Below are 24,123 nucleotides of genomic sequence, written 5' to 3'. Positions count from 1 at the left end.
ACAGCTGTGCCAGGTTGTGTTGTGTCATAAGAAAATGTTGTCTCATTGGAAGAGAAAAAAAGAACTGACACTGATTTCCAACAAACACAAGACTTGAACATGTATTTACACCAAGAGGGGCATATCCTGCTAGTCACCTCAGTTGAGCACATAGCTAGATTGATGCATGAACTTTCAACTTGTAGAAACAGGGCAGCCAAGCTTTTTCACTGAGCTTGGGGCTGTAAATGAGGCCTGCAGTGACTAACTCTCAGTGTCAGGCTGAGGCCACAGATTTATTTCACTGGGCCCCATCATGCTGCCAATCTCAGCGAGGCAGATTTCTTCTAGACCAATCCACAGGGAAGGTTTCCTGGTGACGACACGGACGTAGGCAGTGAGGGGCCCCACCTCCTTCCCTAGAACATTCTCAACCTCGTAACCTGGGAACTGAAGCACATGGGAGGGTCACTACCTGAGCATGAAAAATACCTGGTTGTTATTCTGGGCCAGTACATGGGTGTATCAAGAGCCTTCTGGGACATTATTATCTAGCAACCAATAGCACTGGCAAAATAATATGGCTAAGGTGTGCATTGAATGCATGTTTACTACAGTGTAATGTAAGGTGCATAGTTGACACAGTTTGCTTGTCAGCTCACCTCAGTGTCACTTTTTGCAGAGTATAGGAGGCTCACAATAGTGGATTGGTGTAGCTAAAAAAGAAAAGCAATAGAGAGAAATAGTAACCACCTGGGTGATGACAAACCCCTGCAGAACACCACTAGTAGTACTGTCTATCTGAGCCCAGCATGGATGACCTATCTAAACCACACACCTGCTGCTTATGCTTACAATGGCTTGGTTGAACCATCATGTCTACTGAACTGAGCCTGACTGCAATTACAAAATCAGGTTCCTGATTTTTCAAGTAATTTGCAATCAGCACATTATTGGGGTGCGTTCAAAGCTGAGTCATTAGGACACTAACAATCAGAGATGCATCTCACCTTAATTTTCACAGTGCAGTCACTTATTGAAGAACTTATGAATGCTTCAAGTTGCATCTTAATGGTTGGCTGGTCCACTGTCGAATCACAGGACGAGCAATGGAAGGCTTGACTGGAGAATGACAAGCACAGGTGATTTTTGATTGCAGATGACATGACTTTATCCTTATTTACAAGCAAATTGGTAACTGAGGGTGGTCTGTACACGTACGTTTTATTCGGAGCAACTTCCAAACGGTCACTTAGACAACTGCTGCATACAGGCCAGGAGTAGGCTGTGTTCTCATCCACACCAACTATTACGCCTTTCCAAAACAAACAGAAATAAAGACTAAATAAAAAAAAACACAGTAGGTAAAGTTGAAATGGGTGCCACAAGGCATTAAATGCATAGCTGCTTAAATTGAAAAAAGAGGAAACGAGATTGATACATGTTAAGACACATTCCGTATCAGTACAACATGGGCTATATTAGACTGGACCTCGGTACATGTTTATCAGTGGTGACAAAGATAGCAAGTGTTAACTCCCTCTGCTAAACGGACCGTTCTCCTCACGACCAAAGACAGCTTCATAAACACAGCACCTTCTGTTAGATAAAAAAAAAAAAAAAAAAAAAAAACTTCTAAGTGATAAAAGACTCTGTCTTCCGGTCTTTTATTTCACACATGCAAGCTGCTAGGGCTCCCAGCTCACAGAGTGTAAATAGTCATTTTAGTTTGTCATATCATTGTAACAGCTGCTCAAACATGTGGGGTCGATTGGTCATGAACCCCAAGGCTTGCAACAGCAAGACCGTTGCCCTTTGCAGCAACACAAGATCTGCATACTGTAACACAGTCAAGATAGTGAACAGAACATGACAGCAATGTAACAGATTAAGGGTGAGTACATTTGGCTACTGTTTGACTGAGAATCCACTTAGGTCTATTATATTAGTATTTCATATTTGGCCTGGTCATGAATATCCCACAGCAGAGTAGACTAGATAAATCCAACACAAAATTACACGGGTAAACAGATTGTATTGCTATCGGACTGTCTGACAAATGCCTAAGCATTGACACCACTGAGGTCCTCCAAATTTCCATCCGTTAATGATTTACTTTGAATCCAATAAAAAGAATACTAAAGTTCTCTGGAAGGGTGTCTGGAGTCCAAAGGATGACCTGAGACCCAGTGACTCACGACAGAAAACACTGCCCCTGCAGAACCTCTTGCCGAGCAATAAGAACAAACTGGCAGAGCCGCAGATCCCCAAAACCATACAAATACAAACGCGGTTGTGTTCAAGGCAGACCAACAACAACCGGACAGACCAGCGGGGCGAGGCGAGGGGCAGACAGCACGTACTGACCAGACAGGCTGCAGAGAGAGTTGGCTGTGGTTTCAGGGCCCAGGGGGTCCAGCCTTATGGGCCGTGGCAGGGAGCAGGCCTGCTCGCGGGCCCGTGTCGGGAGCAGGGAACTTTCGGAGTCGTCTGCGTGGCACGCGGCCTCCACAGGGCTCTGCAGCTGCACCACCGACTGTTCCACACACAGAATGACACCTGGGCGTCGAGAGAGATCACAAAGCATACAGGTACTTAATTCATCTCCTTTGGGAAACGATAAAGGTCAAAACCGCCTATACACAAGGACACACAGCTATGTATACACAAGGAATGATACAATGATTGAAGCTCGCATGACACCCCGAACCCTGGGCAACCTGTCGCGAGGTGGAACAGCGCCACAGCATCGAGGGGCTCCGTACCATTCTCCAGGACCGCGTCGCTGACGGACAGGCGGCACGCTCCAGGGGCGAGCAGAGCCTGGGCCACGGGAGGGGCCAGCAGGCAGGAGGGCCTCAGGCACAGAGCGAGCGTCCGTCTGCCTCCACCGCCCGGGGCGTCGCCCTGCAGGCTGGGGTCAGTCACCGCCAGCCAGGCCTCGGCCCGGCCCGCGTCAGCGTTCTGGGGACCGCAGAGAGTGAGCGTGTGTGTGTGGGGTAGGGGTGTGTGTGTGTGGGGGGAATGTGGGGTGGGGGGAGGGTGTGTGTGCGGGTGTGGGGGGTCAAATGTTTGATCATGTCACAAACACTGATTAACGAATGATCATTGAAGTAGCGCGTATCATCAACAGTGACGTGAGAGGCAGAGGAACAGAAGGAAAAAGGAACTGTGTGTGTGTGTAAGAGTGTGTGTGTGTGTGTAAGAGTGTGTGTGTGTGTGTGTGTGTGTGTGTGTAAGAGTGTGTGTGTAAGTGTGTGTGTGTGTGTGTGTAAGAGTGTGTGTGTAAGTGTGTGTGTGTGCGTGCGTGTCAAAGTCCAGAGCTTTGTTCTGAGCTCTTATCTCAGCAAGGTCAAAGTGTAAAGGTTTCATTGATCGTGTCGGAGGACGCCCTGTGCTCTGATCCCTGATCAGCCGGCCTTATCAGTCACCCTGTTCTCTCTATCAGTCACCCCGCTCCCCCCCCTCCCCAGCGTGTGGTCAGGTGACTACCTGGGTCCTCTTGTACACGACGGTGGCGGCGAAGCTGACGCGGAGGCCTTCATGCTCGTTCTGGAACCCCCCCAAAAAAGATACATAAGAAAACCCACTGGGATTTAGATGGGAGTTAGAGAAGCACAAAGAGGCTCCAAACAATCTCTAATCGGAAGGATTAAAAGCTCTTGCGTGTGCAAGAGAGAGACCAAGAGAGAGACCAGGAGTGAAAGAAAAAGAGAAAGGGTGGATGGAATGAAAATCAAAACGTGACTTTGTGTAACCCCCCCCCCCCCCCCCCCTTACCTGGAGGATGTGTCTGAGGGTGTGTCTTGCGGGGGTGCAGTACAGAGGGGACCCAGCCTGGCCCTCAATGGGCTCCACGGAGCCTTCCTGGCCTGACAGCAGGTAACAGAAGCTGGGGGCTGGACCCACGGACCTGCAACCCTGTAACCACACACACATCGCCATTGACTAGCCGCTACAGCAACCATGTAACCTACAATCGAGCTAACCCAGTTGTTCTCAAATACCTGCTTTTTGTAAAGATGAAGTAGGCAAATACACTTTGCAATTAGTTTCATATTGTAATATCTGATGGAGAACCCTGTCCTGTAACGATACACTCATTGAGTCACCTCTTCCAAGGAAGAGGAATCCCCAGGTCAAAAGCAAAGTGGAAAGCGCTAGAATGTTGCACTGTGGTATTTTAAAAGCAGACACCTACTTTCTCAGGTCTGTGTGTGCTTCCATGCACTTTGATGGGCACCACTGGGGGCCACATACTGTCTATTAGGTTGAATAGTCTGGGGCACCTTGATTGGGGGAAATAGAGAGAGGGGGGGGGGGAGATAGAGAGAAAGATACAAAGAGAGAGGGAGAAAAAGAGAGAGAGGCAGAGAGATAGGTGAGGGATTCGAGAACCACAGGTTTCAGAGTGGTTTCGCTCTCTTTCTCATCTCCATTCAATCACAAATCTGTTGAGACAAGAGGGGTTTTAGGATCAACAGAAACCATCCTGAGGCGGTTGAGACACACACACACACACACACACACACACATTCTTCGAGGCCTCTTTGGCTCCATTACCAAACATCATTCATACACTTTGAGGCAGAGTGTGAATTATACAATGACAATCGGGGAGGGGCAACTTCTTCTCCAGGGCGCAAAGTAATATTTACGATTACAGGTAAGAATGATATATAAATGTATCGCCCCCCCGACCGGTTGTTTTTACCTCTTTTGGGGGGGTCCAAGTCTTAATTAGGGGGGTGAAACCTCCCCCCCCCCCCCCCCCCCCCCCCATAATTCGAACTCTGCCTTGAGGTGTTGTAAAGCATACAACCTACTACTGTACATAGATCGCTTCGAACTGCAATCTTATCTCATAGACATTTTTGCACATCCCCAAACCAACAAGATCTGCACACGTATATTTTGTTCACGGCCACACCCACGCGCCCAAGAGCCTGTAATCTGGATGAGATTGTGGTACAGATAGAGAGAGCTACGTGCTGGATGGAACTTCAGTTGATCTAATCCTTGGTGTGAAGACAGAGACGCAAGGATCGCCAATCACATCATATATATATTAAATATTACATTAAAAAAAGAGACATGTATCACAAATATATACACAGTATCTAAAATATCATGGTAATCCTAACTGAACTGTTGGCTCGGTTCATGTGCTCTGCTCTGTGTGGTGCGGGCGTGTGAGTGGGTGTGCTAGGTGTGTCTTCAGGAACCTGTCAGCCTGTCAGACCTGCTCCTAATCACAGGGCTAGTGTGTCAGAGAACCGGCTCTGCTGCTCCGGCCGGTCTGCCGGGCCGCAGGTCTGGGCAGAAGTTACCTCACCTCACCATAACCCCCCAGTCGGAGGAAACGTCTGAACGTAGCGTTCACCCCCCCCCCCCCCCCCGAAAGTGAAATACTCAATTTTCGTGGTGTGCAGACAGAGAGAGAGAGAGCATTCCATCTCAGTACGCAGTGTTTCATGGAGGGGGAAGGGGGGGGGGGGGTGGGGGGGGGGGTGATGGGAGGCTGTAAGGTGACAGAAATGCTACGAGACGTACCTCCCAGGGTGTCCCCGCCAGGACAGGACGACTCCTGGCCATGTCCCCTTCGTAATGATCCCCCCCCCCCCCCCTCCCCACGTCTCCATATCGCTTTCCATGTCGACACCGGCGGGGCCACGCGGCAGCTTTGATTTCCCAAACATCCCGTTCTCGTTCGCCGTCATAAAATACGCCGGTGCCGCTTTGGCAGACCAGCCTTTCAGAAGCCAGTGGAAAATCACTGGCAGTGGTCAGCACGTGGACAACCGTCACACCTGTTATACTGGGCCTGGCCCCAGCAGATTGGGAACGGCCTGCGCTCCAGGGGGTCGCTTCGGGTCGCGGCGTTTCGTTTGAGTTGGGCCCAACACGTTTCGGGCTGGGTGACTGGCGGAGGGGAGCACGAGTAGACGGCTCTGGCGTTTCACAGGACTCTAGGCCTCGCGGCCGAGGTTGGAGGTGTTTCCATGCTAACTCAGAGCTGCGGGGGGCTGGAGGGGGGGGGGTGGAAAGTCTCTCTCACCTCTCTCGAGTGACCCGCTGCACCACTTTGACATGTGTCAGCAGGCAGGCTCGGCCCTGCCACCTCCTGCTGTACAGCTGGACGTCCGGGGGGTCCCGCCGGGCCTGGGTCTGCAGCTGCACCACGCTGAACATGCCGTAGCTGTCCTGGACCAGCACGCACAGCCTGGGACACGACACAGGAACACACACATTCACACACAGTTCATAGTAAACCGGAACCCATTTCAAAAAAGGCATATTTCCTTTTCATATCAAATAAACACAATGACAAAGTTTTTTTCTTGTTGTTGCAGTATGAGTAAAAAGCCTGGTTCTATGAAAGGCCTGTGTTGACAGATTGAAGTGTTTCTGGTTGCTGGCAGCTTTGGGAGATTCTTGGAAGGGTGAGCCTTTGACCTAGTGAGCGGCGGTATACTGCTCTGTGCCAAGCTCTGCCGCTCTCAGCAGCCGAGCATGAGGAGGAGCAGGAGGAACAGGAGGAGGAGGAACAGGAGGAGGAGGAGCAGGAAGAGGAGGAGCAGGAGGAGGAGGAGCAGGAGGAGGAGCAGGAGGAGGAGGAGCAGGAGGAGCAGGAGGAGCAGGAGGAGGAGGAGCAGGAGGAGGAGGAGCAGGAGGAGGAGCAGGAGGAGGAGGAGCAGGAGGAGGAGCAGCAGGAGGAGCAGGAGCAGGAGGAGCAGGAGGAGGAGGAGCAGGAGGAACAGGAGGAGGAGGAGCAGGAGGAGGAGGAGCAGGAGGAGGAGCAGGAGGAGGAGGAGCAGGAGGAGGAGGAGCAGGAGGAGGAGGAGCAGGAGGAGGAGCAGGAGGAGGAGGAGCAGGAGGAGGAGGAGCAGGAGGAGGAGCAGGAGGAGGAGGAGCAGGAGGAGCAGGAGCAGGAGGAGCAGGAGGAGGAGGAGCAGGAGGAACAGGAGCAGGAGGAGCAGGAGGAGGAGGAGGAGGAGGAGCAGGAGGAGGAGGAGCAGGAGGAGGAGGAGCAGGAGGAGGAGGAGCAGGAGGAGGAGGAGCAGGAGGAGGAGCAGGAGGAGGAGGAGGAGGAGCAGGAGGAGGAGGAGCAGGAGGAACAGGAGCTGCCTGTCTGCACAGCCCTTCAAGTCTGGACACAGCCTTTGTACTGTGCTCAGGTGCCTTTGCCAAGTTCATATGCCCCGCTTCTCCGAATCGGGGAGGGAGCAGGGGGGAAGTGCTCTCTGCAGCTCACTGAGGGCAGAAGGAGGGGAAGAAGGAGGGGGGGGGGAGGAGGATAGTGACACCCACAAGAAGGTTCAAGGCGAGCTGCGCACGTGCATGAATCGCAGACACTAGAAAGCTGTCTGCTTTTTCGCTCCCCCGACCACCTGACAGAGCCGATAAACAGCTTGTGTTGGTAAACACGAGTCTGACCCAGGGTATTTCAAGGCATTCGAAAATATCTCACACTGGACCACTTAACTTTTTCTTCTTTTTTTTTTTCCCATGGGAGTAAATAAATACATTGTTTATAGCTTGTCCTCAGGTAAAAACCAGTCGACAATCAACAATCGCTTGATAAACAACCAAATAAAAAAAGTTATTTACAGGAGACAAGCTCACAGAAGTGTTCCTAAGATGACACCAAAGGCAAACCTTGAAGGAGGCCTCCATGGCAGCCCATTGATCAAGGGACCGCCCCCCTCTGAACTTTAAAGCCATAAACATAACCAACTCCCGTCAATCAGGAGCCTACAGACACAGCTAGGCTTGGCATAGACACCTCACAGCACGAGCTACTGACTAACAGGGAATTATCCAGGGTTACACAAGAAAGTAGCAAGTAATGTGTATTTATAAACAAACGACTCCATGCAGACTAAGAGGGTAATGTTACATTGTTTACTGTGACAACAGCTAAATATAGTTGGACACATGCTTGCGACTCTCCTGTTACGGCCAACTGTGTCTTTGTGCTGCAGTGGTGAGGTCGGAGATTGTGACTGTGTTCTGTGGGACGCTTAGCAGTGACTAAGCACTCACATGCTCAGGCCTGACAGAGGAGTGCAGAGAGGAACCTCTGGCTCTCTCCCCGAGACCAGCGGAGCTTGTTCCAACGTGAACGGCCATAGGAAAGGCACATAGTGAGAGGGACAGAAGGACAGAGGAGACGGTGGGCGAGGGGCTTCTCTGGGCGACACCAAAGACACAAACAAGCCTTCGGCCTCAGCCCCCCGCCCCCACCCTCGTCTTAGCCTCCCCGGCACTTCCTCCCGGCGCTGCCCTCACCCCCTAAGCCCCGCTGTCGTTGGTCGGCTCGAGTCACGGGCTGATTGGAGGAATTTGTTTTGGAGAGCAATCACTGGAATATTCTCAGCAACTCGGAGGAGCTTCCTGGAATTGCGATCTGTCGAGCTTGTCCAAACACACGCACGCCCGCTCGCCCATAGACACCCAGGCGTGTGTGCGCGCATGCACACGCACACTCCCGGCCTGGCCCCACAGAAAGAGCCGAGAGGCCTCATTGGCAGGGGGGGGCATGTGGGTGGGATTCCTTCCTCGGTGCCGTCCACCAATCACAGGGCGGAGAGTGATCAACACAGTTGTAACAGGATCCCTGAAGCACACCATGTTCCCTCTGCAGCAGGAAAACAGCCCGCCTCTCGCCCCACACACAGTTCATCTTCTTGTTTATTCAATCTTAGAATTTACTGGAACTCCTCGGCTTTCTTTGGAGCACAAATGTCTTTTATTGGTCTCTCCTCTTGGAGAGAGCGGTCTGTGATTTCAACAACGAGAAAAGTGATTGAGCCTTGAAGGGAGGAAGAGATTGGGAACAGGATTGTTCCCAGCGATCCAGTTTGTGCTATATTAGAGGCACACACTGGAGACTAAAGGAGGCTGGAGGGCTGGCCAGTTAGACCACTAGCACAACACAGCGGGCGAGGCTCTCACGGCCTCCGGGCGATCAACAAGTTAGGAAGGTTTTCACAGGAAGAATAGTAGCATAAAAAACACAACAAGGAGAACACCCACACCATGACAGAATGCAGTTACATTCTGTTTAAATGTATGGAATGGAAATAGCCGTGAGATTCAAATGGCCGGATTAATCCGACGACAACGTGGCATTGTTTTTATGAATGGTTTCTCATCTAAAGAGGCCTATGCGGGGGCTTGGCCAAGACACCCGATCTAACCACCGGCGGTGGTTGCGGTTACTTCCTGACCATCCCCTAAACCTGTTGGATCTGGTTGTGTGAAGGGAGGGAAAGGGAGAGACCAGTGTTTCTCGTCTGAGGGAGGCGTTTGTTTACCAGCGGAGGGCCGCGTGGCAGGAGAGGGGCGTCGGGTTACCGCCCGTCGCTCACCCGGTCTGGTCCTCCTGTCAGCTGACCAGCACGGTCCTTGTCGCTGCTCCCGATCACAACCCCCCCCCCACAATCCCATTACTCAGCTAAAGACAATAATAACACTTAGAGCAGGCCCAGGCAGATTGAGGTCAGGCACGCGGGGCTCACGTGTGGATGTAACGGACCGCGAACCAGACCACTCCCTCCACCCTTTGTTCCAGCAAACAACATTGGTATTCTGATTTCTTATGTCTTTTTTTCCCCCCATTCCTTCATGACGTGATTCTATCGTGGGACACAAAAGGCCTCCGATGACGTGGTAGGAGTCACCCTTTTGGAACCTTTCACCTTGGTCAACCTCTTTGCACCTCCGGTCTGATCATGCAAACGCTGTTTCAACTGCTTGATTAGTCAACTAGCAGTCCACCCTGTCCCAGAGCAGGTCATCCTGCTCCGCAGGTGGCTTGTCACAGGCACATTGAGATGCAAAGTGTGGTTAGTATCATCTTGAAGGGAGTGAGAAGGATGGGGGCAGCTACATGTCAACACTGATGCTAATTGGATTATGTTGATGGATCATACACTTAAGGAAGTCACTGCAAGCAAGAATTGCTGGCCCAAGTTCCAAACATGACTTCGTTATTGTTAATGTAATAGTAATATGCAAATAGTAGTAGTATGCAAATAAGATATTTCAGAATTCTATTTTCAATACATTTTTCTTTGTCGATAAAGGTTTTTGTCAGAAGATGGATAGAAATCCATTTGATTCATTTCTATATTAGCTTGTGAGGTAGAAAAGAACCATATGATGCTAGCCTAAACCCCAGACATGTCCCCAGGGGACAAGCACCTGAGGTTGGAAACGCTGGTACTTTGAGAGGCTTGCGATGCCTGAGCCACCCTCCAGGGCACGGGGCACACACCCAGACCTGCCTCCCTCCAGGGCATGGGGCACACACCCAGACCTGCCTCCCTCCAGGGCATGGGGCACACACCCAGACCTGCCTCCCTCCAGGGCATGGGGCACACACCCAGACCTGCCTCCCTCCAGGGCATGGGGCACACACCTGGACCTGCCTCCCTCCAGGGCATGGGGCACGCACCCAGACCTGCCACCCTCCAGGGCATGGGGCACACACCTGGACCTGCCTCCCTCCAGGGCATGGGGCACGCACCCAGACCTGCCTCCCTCCAGGGCATTGGGCACACACCCAGACCTGCCTCCCTCCAGGGTATGGGGCACACACCCAGACCTGCCTCCCTCCAGGGCATGGGGCACACACCTGGACCTGCCACCCTCCAGGGCATGGGGCACACACCTGGACCTGCCTCCCTCCAGGGCATGGGGCACACACCCAGACCTGCCTCCCTCCAGGGCATGGGGCACACACCTGGACCTGCCACCCTCCAGGGCATGGGGCATACACCTGGACCTGCCTCCCTCCAGGGCATGGGGCACACACCTGGACCTGCCTCCCTCCAGGGCATGGGGCACGCACCCAGACCTGCCACCCTCCAGGGCATGGGGCACACACCTGGACCTGCCTCCCTCCAGGGCATGGGGCACGCACCCAGACCTGCCTCCCTCCAGGGCATGGGGCACACACCCAGACCTGCCTCCCTCCAGGGCATGGGGCACACACCCAGACCTGCCTCCCTCCAGGGCATGGGGCATGCACCTGGACCTGGCCTGCTGTGCTAGGACCCTCCTCGGAGCTAACCAACACAACATGACTCTGCCTTTCCACACAACTGGCCTGCATCACTCACAGCGCGCCTGGATTCAATTAGACGTGTTTGTGTCCTTTGTCAAGCAATGCCATCTGGCTGGATGCAGGGAGAGAGCTAGGTGGAGCCTGTTCTGCTAACAATAGCTGGAAACTAGGACACTCTGTGCCACCAAGGAGTGGCAGATGACCAATGAGCCATGGGGAGGCGGAGCATAGGGTTTCTGATACAGCCACTGGATGAGATACGGTGTGTCTAGCGAGAAGTGGACAGCCATGTTATTTCCCCTGCCATGACTAGATAGACAGAAGGTCATTCGGTAATAAGCTGAACTAAACTCAAAGTGAGTCAGGAGTGAGAGAGGGTGAGGGTGGTGTGGTGCGCATACCTGCATGTGGCGCTGGGCATGGCAGGGTGTGAGGGGGGTCTGCAGGGGGCTTTGGGCCTGAGTACGGCCGCCGGGAAGCGCTCCTGAAGGGGGCTGAGGTAGACCCTCTGGACCACCACCTCCACCTCCTGGCCCACTGAGCCAGCCTGGCCCAGGCCCTCGATGGCCTCCAGGAGGGAGTCACAGCCCACGCTGAGCCCCCGCCGGGAGCTGCCAGACTGGGGGGCAGCCACCTGGGGGGGGGAAAGACGTGGTGTCTGTGTTAGTCTGTGGCCCTTGACAACCAGCGCTGTATCAAGTGTCAGGTGGGCTATGAATCAAGGTTGTGAATGAAGGTGAATGAAGGTTGTTGGTTCGATTCCCGTCCACATTTACTGAGTGTAAATGTAAAGTGTGTGTTTGTTCCTGGGAGGGAAGTGGACCTGAGTGGCGGGAGTCTCTCCCTGGTGGGCGGCCCGGTTCATGTCCAGCAGACAGAAGGACCTGGTCAGAGAGTAGGGGCAGAGCCTCTCCACAGGGAGCACGGCTCTGGGGACGCTCTGTCTGGCCTGTCTGGACTCAGACACGACCTTCTGGCTGAAATGGGTGTTGAGAATGGCAGTCCTGTTTTCACCCTCCATAACCAGGCTTTGCCTGCGGAGAGAAAAACAGAGAAGAGGTCAGAGCAGTTTTGTTGAATTGTAATCAAAGAGAGGGGGGGGGGGGTGCATATATTTAACCATATGGAACCACAGTAATATGGTCATGGAAAACAAGTCAACGCAAACTGAGTATTCAGCGGAAGCTGTTCCTGATACCGGTTTTCGAACACTGCTGTGTGGAAAAGGTTGTGTGGTGTTGGAGGGGTTGTAGGAGGGTTGGAGACCATGGTTGAATGTCAGCGTGTAGATAAGCTACCTCCTCCTTTCCTCCCCGTTTTCTCGTCGCTGCGTACCCCCCAGGGACCGGCACCACTAGCCCCCACGCTGAGTGGAAAACTGACAACGGATCGCTCGCGACATAGAAAAAAAAGTACATGTTCCGCTTGAGTGGATTCCTATGCAGGGTTCTCAGAGAAGGAACAGAGTCTGAGGGAGAGTTTTCTCAACGCCATCCCTCTCAGTCACCTTAGCGACTGGTGGTTGGCTGCCAACATTTTCTAACCAACGACGCCAAAACTATAATTATTGCTGGAAAAAACAAAGGAACATTAATGTTAAAATGGTAAAAAGGTCTCCATTTACCAGTGATAATCAAGCTTTGGTGTCACACGCCAAACTGAAAATAAAAAACACCTGGATCCCTGAGGGTTCAGGTTGTCCTTGAGGGTTTAGGTTGGTTGAGGGGCAGTTCTATGGGCGTATGTGATTCCTCCGTGACATGTTTGCGTGTAAAAAGGGCTATACAAATACATTTGATTTGGATCCCATCCAAACTGAGAGGGGAAAAAACCACAGCAAACCATTTCTTCACAAATCGGTAAAGACCTTTTCGAGGATGTGTTTGCACACCTGAGTGGTAACATACCTGGCTGACTTCAGACGGTTTGATCTAGACAACTACGAGACAGCCTTCTCCCCAATACTGAGAATCTGTCCCTTTATGACAGACGTTATCAGAAGATGACTATGGTAGCAATCTGAGGACTGGGGCTTTGGTGCTTCTACTTGTCACTGCATGCCTCCAAATTTTGGAATGTCAGGGTAAACTAGCGTGGTTTCCAACATTATACTGCACATTTGTACGGTACAGTCAGAACAGACGCAATTCTCAGCGTGATGTCAAGATGACATATGTTCCTTTCGGTAAAATACGCCCCCCTCCTTCTCCTCCACACTTACTATTCAGTCGATAACAACTGTCAAGACTGAATCAGAGACTTAAGAAAACAAAACAATTATGATTCGGTTTCTGGGCTGTTATCTAGGTGGGTCATCACACAGGAAGTCGTGTGGTACACGTAGTACGGTGTGTGTGTGTGTGTGTACAGGACAGGTACAGTACAGCCCTGCTGACAGGAAGTGTGATGCGGGGGTGTTCAGGTGCCCGAGGGCAGCTGTCATCAGGTGGCTGGGTGAAGGAGTGGCCTGGCCGGGTGCTGTCGTCAGAGCGGGAGTGAGTCAGGGCTCAGGCAGGTATTTCCGCCGAGGCCACAGCCCACTCAGCCAGAGGGAGGGCCCGCCCACTCAGCCAGAGGGAGGGGCCAGCCCACTCAGCCAGAGGGAGGGGCCAGCCCACTCAGCCCAGGAATATGGGGGAGGCAAGAGTTCACGTGTCACACAGGAAACTGATAACAAGTGGAATTTGACCAGACCTCCTCCACCTTATATGCTGGATTCCAGGTTTTTCCACTTAAGTTCACTTGTTAGTGTTTAAAGTGTTTAAGGAAGTTTAAAGTGAGGTCCATTTGAAAAAAGTTGACCATACATTTGAGACCATACATGTACTATTTACATAGTTCATAAACTTCAAGGAAAACTAACAAAAGTGGCTGTCAAGTATATGTGGTTGAAATTCATTGAAAAAAAACTAAACTTGACGACTTATGCAAAAGGGGTACTTTGAAAACTGCAGGGGACCACTCTACTACGCTAGCTGTGGTAAAAAAAACTAACATACACACACAGTGAGAATAGCTGCTCCAGTGCTGAAACAGAGCACAGAGCAGCATGTGTTTTCAATCCTGTCTCCTGGCTTCTTCCACTCTGTTCCCAAATGCTCCAAAAAATAATCCCAGTGTGTTCTTTCCCGGTTTGCTGGAAATGACCTAACTACTGCCAGGAAGAGGAATGTGGAGCATTCCCAGGAGCAGCTGGTGACGTCAGCAGGCTGAGCAGGCCCCTGTCCTTCCGCCAGCCTGGATATTCCAATGTACCCCCCCCCCCCCTCACACACACAGCTGGAGTCAGACACGGCTAACTCCCACTCCCCTCCACAACAACCTCAACGCACGCCCCTCTGCCTAGCATGTGCAGCAGCTGGCACTGGGACAGGGTCGACTGGGTCTCACAAAGACTCTGGAGCTGGGGCTGACTGGTAGTAGGCTGCGACTGGGACTGGACCTAGGACTGACAATGACTGGTAATGGGACTGGACCTAGGACTGAGAATGACTGGTAATGGGACTGGGACTGGACCTAGGACTGACAATGACTGGTAATGGGACTGGGACTGGACCTAGGACTGACAATGACTGGTAATGGGACTGGACCTAGGACTGACAATGACTGGTAATGGGACTGGGACTGGACCTAGGACTGAGAATGACTGGTAATGGGACTGGGACTGGACCTAGGACTGACAATGACTGGTAATGGGACTGGGACTGGACCTAGGACTGACAATGACTGGTAACGGGACTGGGACTGGACCTAGGACTGAGAATGACTGGTAATGGGACTGGACCTAGGACTTAGAATGACTGGTAATGGGACTGGACCTAGGACTGACAATGACTGGTAATGGGACTGGACCTAGGACTGAGAATGACTGGTAATGGGACTGGGACTGGACCTAGGACTGACAATGACTGGTAATGGGACTGGACCTAGGACTGAGAATGACTGGTAATGGGACTGGACCTAGGACTGAGAATGACTGGTAATGGGACTGGACCTAGGGACTGAGAATGACTGATAATGGGACTGGACCTAGGACTGAGAATGACTGGTAGTGGGACTGGACCTAGGACTGAGAATGACTGGTAATGGGACTGGACCTAGGGACTGAGAATGACTGATAATGGGACTGGACCTAGGACTGAGAATGACTGGTAGTGGGACTGGACCTAGGACTGACAATGACTGGTAATGGGACTGGACTTAGGACTGAGAATGACTGGTAATGGGACTGGACCTAGGACTGAGAATGACTGGTAGTGGGACTGGACCTAGGACTGAGAATGACTGGTAGTGGGACTGGACCTAGGACTGAGAATGACTGATAATGGGACTGGGTTTATAATCAAAGAAAGCATAGAAGTCCTTTGGGCTCTATGTGGGGAACTCCTTTGGGCTCTGGGCGGGGTAGATGAACAAAACAGACAAAGAGACAAACAAAAGAGGCAAACATCCATCTCTCAACCTGATCAGAAAGTTAGCTGCCTAACCGTCCTGTGTGCGCCATGCGGACCCCCTCTCTCACCACGGTGGGTAGACGTGGACGACATCTCCAGGCGCAGGCACCAGCTGGGCGGCCGTTTCCCTGCTGAAGAGCACCAGGAGCTGGCCTGGGGAGGTGGAGGGGGGGTCCTGGGGCTGCTGGCCAGGCAGGGCTTCTTGATGCTGGAGCTCACACAGGGCCAGCTGCATGCTGCTCTCCTCACGGACACACAGCACCTCCAACGGCAGCACACCAGGCCTGTCCACTGAAGGAAACAGGAACAACAGCCAGCATGTGTGTGTGTGTGAGACTGTGTGTGTGTGTGTGTGAGCCAGTGTGTGTGTGTGTGTGTGTGAGCCAGTGTGTGTGTGTGTGAGCCAGTGTGTGTGTGTGTGTGAGACTGTGTGTGTGTGTGTGGCCAATTGAGGGACTTGGATAACTTAGGGTTAACTGTCTATCACTATGTACCTTGATGCAACATGAAGGTTACCTATCAGTTAACTGTAGTGTTCCAGATCTTTAACAGTGACTGACAGTGTCAGTGACTGACAGTGTCAATTCAAGTTTGGATAAGCAGCCAGTGACTTGGCTGAATACCAATGAGTGTATAGCTGGCTATAGGCTATGACATATGAATCATTGCAATACCTATGAAATTGAGTTCAAACAATGTAGCCCTCTGAGCGAGTATGTGACAATTGCTAATGGCTTAAGGGTGTCTGTCACCTCACGTGTACACTGATGGGAACTGTTTAAACACGTTTCTGCCTGAATGTGTGTTTTTTATCCGTTGCTTTCCCTGAGGGAAAAGTTAAGTAATACTGCAATAAAAATCCTGAAGTTATTGAACAGATGAGGGCCGCGTTTCCCCGATTCATTAAAAGCTCTTAACGCTAAGAGCTTCTTAAGAGCTTCTTAGGAGCGTTCTAAGAGTGTTCTAGGGCGCTCTTAGAAAGCTTCTAAGAAGCTCTTAGCGTTATGAGCTTCTTAACGAATCGGGGCAAACACGGCCAAGGCCTTTTGTGCAGTGCTCAACAGGACATTCTCACCGTAAAAACAATAACTCGACTGACTGAAGAGGACAAGACTGTGAGATCAAATAACATGGGTAAACACTCCCGCCGCGGGCAGGATGAACAGGTGTTTTACGATGGCTCTCACCAGTTGTGCAATAGAGTTATCCATAACATGTTTATGTGAATGAGAAGATTATGGGGAGAGCGGAGCATCGTCAACAAAACCACGTGTCTTGGCGCTGTGTTTATCAACAATGTCGTCTCTCGCATTACTGAAGGACGGGCTGTTTAGCAGCCGCTCCAACGTTTATGCGGCGGAACGGGACCAAAAGCTCCATTTGTAAATAGAAAATCATCAGAAAATTAATCTGGGGAGTGTCTACGTTCAATAAATTAAAAAAAACTTTTACTGAACGTAGAGGGGCCCCCACAAAGCCACCAACCATGACCTCAAATAAATAAAAAACAGGCCGGTTATCATCCTGATAAGAACGAACCTCGCTGTACCCGAGTGTGACTGACGCATCCGCTGACCCTAGACAGCAGGAGGAACTACGCGACTGCTCTGACTTTGTTTCCACAATCAACCGCCATCTCTTGCAAAAGCGCGCTTCCGCCTAATCGCCCAGACCCCATGTACACCCGCCACGTGCTGCTGGCGTAGCGTGGAAAGGAAAAGACGAAAACGAGCGAGCGAGCACGCGACTTCCTGTCACCTACTTACTGCCCTGAGTTCACTGCCACGCCGACCAACGAGCATTTCCTTGAGGCGCCCTCTGACTCCCCAACCACAGATCTGAGCGACAAATCAAATCTGGCCTCATCTTAGAGTGACGAGCCTGTCGTCTCATCTGAACAGAAAGCGGCTGCTGTACGTGGGGACTTGTGATGTGTAGAGAGAGAGTGGCGTGTACTGTGTGTGTGTGTGTGTGTTACCTGTTGTTCCTGTGGAGATGGACTGTGTGTGTGTGTTACCTGTTGTTCCTGTGGAGATGGACTGTGTGTGTGTGTGTTACCTGTTGTTCCTGTGGAGATGGACTGTGTGTGTGTGTGTTACCTGTTGTTCCTGTGGAGATGGACTGTGTGTGTGTGTGTGTGTTACCTGTTGTTCCTGTGGAGATGGACTGTGTGTGTGTGTGTTACCTGTTGTTCCTGTGGAGATGGACTGTGTGTGTGTGTTACCTGTTGTTCCTGTGGAGATGGACTGTGTGTGTGTGTGTGTGTTACCTGTTGTCCTGTGGAGATGGACTGTGTGTGTGTGTGTGTTACCTGTTGTTCCTGTGGAGATGGACTGTGTGTGTGTGTGTGTTACCTGTTGTTCCTGTGGAGATGGACTGTGTGTGTGTGTTACCTGTTGTTCCTGTGGAGATGGACTGTGTGTGTTACCTGTTGTCCTGTGGAGATGGACTGTGTGTGTGTGTTACCTGTTGTCCTGTGGAGATGGACTGTGTGTGTTACCTGTTGTCCTGTGGAGATGGACTGTGTGTGTGTGTTACCTGTTGTTCCTGTGGAGATGGACTGTGTGTGTGTGTGTGTTACCTGTTGTCCTGTGGAGATGGACTGTGTGTGTGTGTTACCTGTTGTTCCTGTGGAGATGGACTGTGTGTGTTACCTGTTGTTCCTGTGGAGATGGACTGTGTGTGTTACCTGCTGTTCCTGTGGAGATGGACTGGTGTCTCCAGAAGCTGATGGCAGACCTCTGTCTGCACTGTAGTCGGTTAAGCCTCTCGGCCAGACCTCCACTGGGGACAGACAAACATGCCGGGGGGGGTCAAACACGCCGAGTGGACGGCTCTGCACGTGGCGGCGAGGCGACGGAGCCTGCAGGCGCACTGCGGAGGTCTGGCTCTGATCTGAGGGTCTTTCGCAGCGACGGGGGTGACATTTAGCGCCCACGTGATGCTCCCAGGTGCCCTTTTGATCAGCAAAACTGCCGTGGAAACATCACTCCCTCCGAACCAGCAGACGAGAGGGAGGTGAAGCAATCAGCAGCATCCTCTCGCTACCAGCGCCTCTCCCCCCCCCCCCACCTCCTCCCCCAACCTTCTCTCCCACAAAGTCCCCTCACCATACTCGTGTACTGACATAGATGACACGCTTTGTTTCTGTAACACACTTAAAGTGTGACAAATCAGACAAATCAGATGGCTGAGCGGTTAGGGAGTCGGGCTATTAATCAGAAGGTTGTAAGTCCGATTCTCGTCCGTGCCAAATGACGTTGTGTCCTTGGGCAAGGCACTTCACCCTACTTGCCTCGGGGACAATGTCCCTGTACTTACTGTAAGTCGCTCTGGATAAGAGCGTCTGCTAAATGACTACATGTAAACGTAAAGTGGTGTTCACCTCAGGAACTTCCCTCTCTTCTTGCTGGAGTCTTCCGGGGTCTTGGCGTGCGTGGGGCCCTGTTTCAGAGGCGTCTGCAGCATGGCCTGAGCTGCCCTGACCCAGTCACTGGCTGACCTCTCACTGGCCTGGCCCGTTGGGAGCTCGGGGCCCCGGGACGGGCCGCGGGTCCTGCCGGGGGCCGCTGTGCTCTCGCCCTCCGAGGCGTAGTCTGAGATCTCAGTGTCTGTCACCTGTGTGCGACACACACACACACACACAGGAACACTTACACACTCACACGCGGTGATGGACAGGAGCACATTGTAACTTGGTTTGCTTACATGGGCTTTCCATTTTAGAGCCATTCAACCACTCTTTCTACTTTAAGTGTGTCACACGTTAAACAAAACAAATAGTAATATTCAAATATGTTATATAAATAGATCATTTTATAGTAACAAACGTGACTCATCAGCTTTATCATTGTCGCTCGACAATATTAAAGTTAGGGATACAAAAGAACAAGATGCACCAACACTACTTCTTATAGGCTTCCGTCTCCTCAGAGAACACCTGAGGACACCAGTTCCCATGGAAAAATCCAACGGAGAGACAGGTTTTGTGCTTTTTTTTGGGGGACTGTCATGTGCAGACAAGACGAGCATACCAGGCCGTCAGCCTACGCGCTCTCTTATTTGAATCAACTTGACCTTCCTGGGCAGAATGCCAGTCGACGTCACACTCCAACTAGCTACAGAGAGAGGAACGCTATGTTCCTGGCCTATGCTCAAAAATGTGTTCGCCCCGGCACTGAAAGCATTGTAAGTACACAGTTTTCTGGCATCACCGAGTCTGCTCCGCTTAGAAACCTTTCGCTGGACAAACGGTAGTAAATGTCTGTTTATAGCCCCTGCAGGCCCAGATGTGGCTCAAGTTATGAACCCTTTTGGTTGCCTGCGTTGTGCCTCTCGGAGGTGGACCGAGCGCTGTCCGGGAAACAGAGAGTGTCCTTCCCAGCCATGAAACACCCAGTCCCCAACGCTCCACCTCTTACAATAACCAAGAGCTCTGACATGACTGGGTGGAGTGAGTCAGCTCGTGTACACTACTGCTTTATCTGAAGTCATTACTCTCGGCCCGCGGTAGAGATCCTCCACACAATATCCTGTTTGATCCAGTTTGAGTTGGTGTCGGCAGGAAGTTACAAGTTTGCGTTATTTTCTTTTTGTTGCTTTTTCGGGGGGGGGGAATCAAAAACTGCCCACTTATCCTTGACAATCCGCAGATCGAAATGAGCCGTCATGGAATGAAGACGAGCCGCTGACTCGAGTGGAAACCGCTCAAAATAAAACATCTGCAATCAAGGGTTTCAATTAGGCGTACGTAATTGCAATGATCGCGTAAACTCGTGAAAAAAAAGTGTCCTCGTGTTGCTGCATACATAATAACAAGCAATCAGACTTTCTCAAAATGCATGATCAGAACATAGTAGATAGCATAAACGATTAACTAGACCAAAATAGTATTTGTCATATAGGCCACTGATGTTCTCACAGCAATAAAAAAAATGAAACACAAAGATTCTAAGCACATTTGCGCTTTCACACGTGACAGACTTCTCCTACGAGGGGCCACAAACCCCAAACCTCCAGTTGGGGGAATTTGAATCCCCTCCGACCCTCGCTCGGCTGATAGCGCCACATGAAAGTGTGACAGGAGGAAGTAGCAGGGTCTTGGGGCCTGATGCCTATCAACTTGACGCTTCCTTTCTCACTCTGCAGTCGCTTTCCCCTGAGCGCTCGAAGATTGAGGCCCATGTTATCACACCAGAAACCCTGACTCCAATACTTCATCTACCGCATGAGCGAGATAGTGCACTCTCAACAAGGCTCTTTTGGCAGCAGCGAAGTCGCGTTTTAGCGTCTTCCAAGTTCAGAGTTCAAATCTCCCCTTCCCGAGAGAAACTCTCCGTGGTTTTTCAGATGTAAACAATGCGTGTGCTAACTGACCAGCTGAGTGTTGTGGCAGCGGGCTGAAGCAGCACTGTACAGTATATACTCTATGGCGGGGGCCCCCCTTCTGTCAACCCACAGCAAACGGGGAACTTTACACTTTACAAACAATAGAGGTAGAAACACCACTCCTTGAACACATTCTCCCCGTGCCTGAGCCAGCCTTCGACAAACACTGCTCCACAACCCCTGTCAAGTCATATCACGCGAGCGCCTTCACTGCACCGCATAACCCACGCAGCCTCCTTTCCTTGTCCCTGTAGGCTTCCCATGGAACACCGACAAGACATGAGGCCGGTTAAGCACAGCTAGGTACAACAACCAAATAAGAACGTTGACAAGAAGTGGGGCGCGTTCAAACATGCTTTTGGTGGGGCGGGTTACTGGTTAGTAGTGCAGGCTTCCATCTCTCTACATCAGACAGCAGCACACCACATCTCTTCCCCTCAACTTTCTCACCGGCGCCGATGGAACAAGACCTGGGCTCAGGTCCTGCACTGTGTTCATGGACATGCACTTTACACCGTGTGTGACTTCAAATCAGGCCCGTCTCCAGCTGTGAGAACATACTCAATAGGTTCAATACTCCACCTAGTGGTACGTCATGTAAAGCTAGAATAACAGCCAGCCCCAGCACAGTGGTGCACAGATAAGACCACTAAGCGAGGCGGTCAGGTATTGTCCAGCACCGAGTGGCCCCGCTGAGGCCTGAAGGACATGGAGCTTGACCCTGCTAATACACTCAAGCTGGAAGCAGAAGGATAGGAAACACCGTGTCAACAGTATGGACAGCTCTGACAGGCTTAATGCAAAGAAACAACACAAGGGAATTTGTGGTACACAGCACAACCTAGTGTCCTCGAATGTAACACTGTGTGCATACTGGAGGACGAGGCAGTCTGTTGGGTCTTTTGGGTCAAAAGGTGAAACGACGTTTGGCGTTGACACGGGGATGTTTGACTGCGACCAAAGAGCTACTCACGGCCGTGGGGTTCGAGGTTTCTTCGGGGTGTTCATCACAGGAGCCCGACGCGCAGTCAGAAATCTCTCCCTCTACTTTCTCTTCGTCTCCGGATTCACTTGGCTCACTGTCCCAGTTTATGGTAGGGAGGTCATCTAAAAAGGATTGGTTTAAACTAGTCATGTTTGCTCCCTTGATCAATAACAGTTATTAGCGTTAGCTGATAGAATGCCAACACGCAGACTACCCAGAAGTCATTCACAGCCTAATCAAACGAGCCTTGAACCTAATCAGTAGCCTGATGTTGTCATACTGCTGACGTTGTCACACTCATAATTCTAGTCAGAATATGAGTCTGAAACCGCTCCGCCGGGCTGTGAGTATGGGGCGCGTTTCAACCGAACTCGTACAAAAAATGCCTCTTTGCTCAATTGGATATACCTACAACCAATCAGAACAACGTAGTATGTTGTTTGTTGAAAACAAATTCAACCCAAGCGCTCTTTGGTGACGTGGTTGATTACGTTACTGTTGATCAACTGTCCATCATCGTATAAAGCCCACCTTGACAATTTGATTGGTCCGAACAGGAGCTGTGGGCGAGGCTAAGTTGGGCTGGCAGCCAGGCTACCTAATCATGCCAACTAGAGACAATTTCACCCACAGAGGAAACCTCTCGCTGACAAATCCTAGTCTAGGTTGACCCCACAGTGAAGACAGTGGCAGTGCACTAGCTGTAGGTATTTACCTGCCCCAGTGTTGAGCATGCGTAGCGCTCTGCTGTAGGACTGGATGGGGGCTGTTGTCCCGGCTGGTCTCTGAGGACAGAGACAGGGCTCCCTCCTCCCCAGGCTGGGGGTTGGCTGCTGGGCTTCACTGTCTGACTGCTCACTTTCACTGGAGCTCCATGCAATGTGCACCGGCTCCTCGTCACACACGGCTGTGCCGGGCAGCACTGGACACACAAGAGTAGTCTGTGTCATTCTCTAATGTCTCACTGTCACTGTCAGTGGAGAGAAGAGTATTTGAATGTGTGGATGTGCTTCAAAGATAGCTTTATCAGCATTAAATACATTCGGCTAAATGAATATGGATAGGAACCGCTGGAATTATCAGCATTTCCACAACTGTTTACCACGGCTGGACTGCGTAGCCAACTGTCTCACAGCTGACTTCTTTCCAGACGACCAAAGATTCTAGTATACAAAGATAATGCAGTTAGTAAAGTCATTTTGTCTTGAACAGTCAAACTGACAAAAGGATGCACGGGAGATGTGAATTAAGGGGGTTTAACAAGTAAATTGGTGAAGAATGATGAATAGCAACAATAGTAGGCTGAGCCTTACACACCATTAGACTCAATGTGCAGTTAATTGCAAGTAATATTTATTGACCTTTATAACTGGAGTGTCCAAAAAGCTGTCTCCGCATTTCTCCCAGGACTTGGAGACAGAACTAGCCGAGGTGGACGTCTCTCTTCCCACTCTCTTACTTCCATTTATATCTTTCGGTAAAAAGATTAACTTTGTGTCCTTGGAGTATCTTTTACGCTGAAAAATAATTGACAATGTATAATAGATGTGTAATTTACAGAGATTGGTGAAGGCTGATTACTTAGGTACATTGGGCTGGATAGACATGGCATTGGCTTGACCCAGCCCGGCACAACGTTATAAAAAGATAGCTACTGTAGCGAGGTTGATCGTACATAAACATAAAAGCTAAAACCATACCTTTCCAACAAAAGCCATGGTAGCGCACTAAATACAATAATAAGACAGCACATGTGTATAGCACTGAGTAATGTGCTAGGATATTTTTTTAACTACACCTTTGTATCTTAACTTGCTAACAAAACAGGAAAGCCTGCAAGAACTTCAGCTCAAGCGGTGGCGCGTTGAGGCAGCTGACGTCAGCATCACTGATACTGTTAATTTCCGGTTGAGTGCGTCAAACCTTTTCAAAATAAAGGTGACGATACTTCAGCTTTCTTTCAATGTGAAAAGTTAACTTCCTTTACCAAAATATGTTGTAAAATACACATAAAAAAACTACAATAACATTGACACGCTAAATAAATAAATAAATAAATAAATAACTAAATAGTAATTACAATCAAATACAAATAATAAAGACCTTTTGGGTTCAATAAGTAAGGCTGAAAAACTAGATATTTTGCTCACACGGGGTGAGCAGAATCAGTATATTTTAGTATTGGTACATGTAACAGTACACAGCTATGCAAGACATTTTACTAATGACAAAAAAGATGTATC

At 50.7% G+C, this 24,123-nt stretch overlaps 1 protein-coding gene across 1 annotated transcript; it reads right to left on the bottom strand.

Moving 5' to 3' along the window:
• Positions 1 to 74: 74 nt before the first annotated feature.
• spidr (scaffold protein involved in DNA repair) lies at positions 75 to 23,754 on the bottom strand. Its single transcript, XM_084707176.1, has 20 exons — positions 23,581 to 23,754; positions 23,242 to 23,397; positions 22,983 to 23,043; positions 22,596 to 22,802; positions 21,869 to 22,002; positions 18,893 to 19,125; positions 18,197 to 18,291; positions 15,576 to 15,798; positions 11,877 to 12,087; positions 11,455 to 11,687; positions 6,038 to 6,202; positions 4,181 to 4,268; positions 3,760 to 3,900; positions 3,472 to 3,531; positions 2,745 to 2,943; positions 2,347 to 2,538; positions 1,201 to 1,294; positions 990 to 1,101; positions 642 to 695; positions 75 to 429 (listed from the first exon to the last, which is right to left on the bottom strand). Exons 1-20 carry the CDS (start codon positions 23,596 to 23,598, stop codon positions 244 to 246), a joined length of 2,862 nt encoding a protein of 953 aa, XP_084563302.1. The 5' UTR covers positions 23,599 to 23,754; the 3' UTR covers positions 75 to 243.
• Positions 23,755 to 24,123: the final 369 nt, after the last annotated feature.

This window comes from Hypomesus nipponensis, chromosome 10 (genome assembly GCF_054491055.1).
Source record: "Hypomesus nipponensis isolate SF chromosome 10, ASM5449105v1, whole genome shotgun sequence".
NCBI lineage: Eukaryota > Metazoa > Chordata > Actinopteri > Osmeriformes > Osmeridae > Hypomesus > Hypomesus nipponensis.
The sequence above is the reverse complement of the archived record's forward strand: the minus strand, read 5'-3'. Positions and strand labels throughout refer to the sequence as shown.

Bases quoted from the DNA above. Each gene is read 5' to 3' on its own strand.
- spidr (XM_084707176.1), bottom strand. The intron at 1,295-2,346 runs GTCAGTACGTGC...TGTTTTGGAAAG, and splicing joins CTCTCTCTGCAGCCTGTCTG to GCGTAATAGTTGGTGTGGAT. The intron at 696-989 runs GTGAGATGCATC...TTTCTTTTTTAG, and splicing joins ACTGCACTGTGAAAATTAAG to CTACACCAATCCACTATTGT.